We start from the raw sequence: 1972 nt of genomic DNA, 5'->3' as shown, positions 1-1972 counted from the left end.
TTAAACAAATAGTGAAGGCTTCTCCTTCAGCTCCAGTTCTCCTTGATGACGCTCATGCTCGTGTTTATTCTCCACTGTACAAACTTCGTAGAACTTGCAGTTCATGATGACCTCGAGGATCAGCAGCGATGCGTGGAAGTAAGCAATGGAGAAAGCCTCCCACAGCAGAGACGAACTTAATTCCCCTGAAATGTTGTATTGCCGGACGACTCTGTACTGAAACAGAGCCTCCACGGCAGCCATTCCGAGGTTGGCCGGCAAAGCCAATCCCAGCGCGGTCGACGCACGCCCCCTCACTAGCAAGAACGCCTTGAGCGCCGGGAGCAGCCCGCCGCAGTCATCCACCGCGGCAACGACGAGGGCCAGATTGCAGATCACGGTCGCGTTGGCAATCACGACGGAGTATAGGACGGCGCCGGCGGCAGAGAGGAGGAGGAGGAGGGCAGTGCTGGTGGCGAGGCCGAGGACGTCGGCGACGTTGAAGACTAGGAACAGGAAGGCGAAGACGGTGGCGTTGGTGGAGAGGAGGAGGAAGGAGTTGAAGAGGTGGGTGGGGAGGATCGATCGGTAGAGGCGGAGGGCAGTGGATAGCGACGGCGTCCCCCTCCGAATCCTCCCGCCGCCGCCACACACAGCAAGGACAACGCAAGCTTTGGCGACGAGGAGGAAAGTAAGGACGATCGGCAGCGTGGCCAAGAAGGAGAACACGGTCTGCGCCAGCTTCACGTTGAGCAGGGCGAAGAACTCCGCCGAAGCAGGGAACCTCGCAGCCTGGAACAGCGCCGACAGGCGGAAAGAGATCGTTTTGACGACCGGCCCCGAGAACGGAACCAGCGCCTGCGACAACAGAATGGAAGCCGACGCCGGCAAGACGAGCAGAGCAGCAATGGAGGTGAACGACTGGTAACCGTCCAAGAAGGCATTGATGGAGCTCCTTACGATCCTAAGAGCCATGGTAGGAAGGAAGGAAGGACCGAAGAAGCGATTGATCTTTCGAATCCTCGATGAGTATAAATATAATGGCTGTAGTGGTGGCGATAGGCCAACTACTGGTGAGCTACTAGCTTCGTTGCAGGCAGTGCATGGTTTTCAACGGAAGATGCTTGGATTCTTTGTGTCTGTCAGTGGTTGATTAATTACTCGAGCTGAATGAATGGATTAGCTATCGAATCCTATTTGCTGTAATGTTGGACTGTAGCCAGTACTCATGGTGATAAGAAAGAGGCAGTTGTCAAAGTTGAAGTCATCGATTCTTCAAACGAGTGGGCTTCTCCCTCTCGTATGATTTGAAGACAGTTAATTAATTGACAGTAACTATCAAAGCAAACAAAGAAACTCTAATAGCATTATTACTGAAATGGATGAGGGAGAGATTAAGCAGGGAACTGATGCAGTTAGTGAAGTTGGTGATACGTAGCGAGCAGACAGGATATGATGATTGGTACACTCGTTTATATAGGAATTATATATATATTTTCTTATGGTAGGTCAATTGTCTTAATACACAGCCGACACTAGCAAAGCCTGTGCTCAGAAATCACACAACACTACACAAGATGACCAGCTCGATCTTCCAGCATTTCTTTTTCTGCAGCTTTCTCTTGTATAGTTTCAGTTGATTACTACGGCTGTCTTTCTCTATGCTTTCATTCTGTGAAACCTTGGTATAATAGATGCAATGTTACATAAGTAGCTTCTGATTCATGTTCTTACTTTGCTTGTTTTGTTTCTAAGGAATTGAAGACTAATTGGAAAAGGATGAAATGAGTTAGTGACAGACAGGTCAGGTCAACTCATTTGGTGGAGATGAGGGCCGAGGATGGCTACGTACTAGAAACTCATAATAAAAAGGCACGAATCGCTTTCATTGATACAAGAATCATTCATTGTTGAAAACTACTAAAAACTTCATCTTCAGCCAGACAACCACCAATAATTCATGAACTACAAGAGAAAGTATAAGATTATTGAC

At 48.7% G+C, this 1972-nt stretch overlaps 1 protein-coding gene across 1 annotated transcript; it reads right to left on the bottom strand.

Moving 5' to 3' along the window:
* LOC122027987 lies at nucleotides 1-954 on the bottom strand. The gene has a single exon (XM_042587001.1). The coding sequence runs from the start codon at nucleotides 952-954 to the stop codon at nucleotides 1-3; it is 954 nt and encodes a 317-aa protein (XP_042442935.1).
* Nucleotides 955-1972: the final 1018 nt, after the last annotated feature.

This window comes from Zingiber officinale, chromosome 10A (genome assembly GCF_018446385.1).
Source record: "Zingiber officinale cultivar Zhangliang chromosome 10A, Zo_v1.1, whole genome shotgun sequence".
Lineage (NCBI taxonomy): Eukaryota > Viridiplantae > Streptophyta > Magnoliopsida > Zingiberales > Zingiberaceae > Zingiber > Zingiber officinale.
The sequence above is the reverse complement of the archived record's forward strand: the minus strand, read 5'-3'. Positions and strand labels throughout refer to the sequence as shown.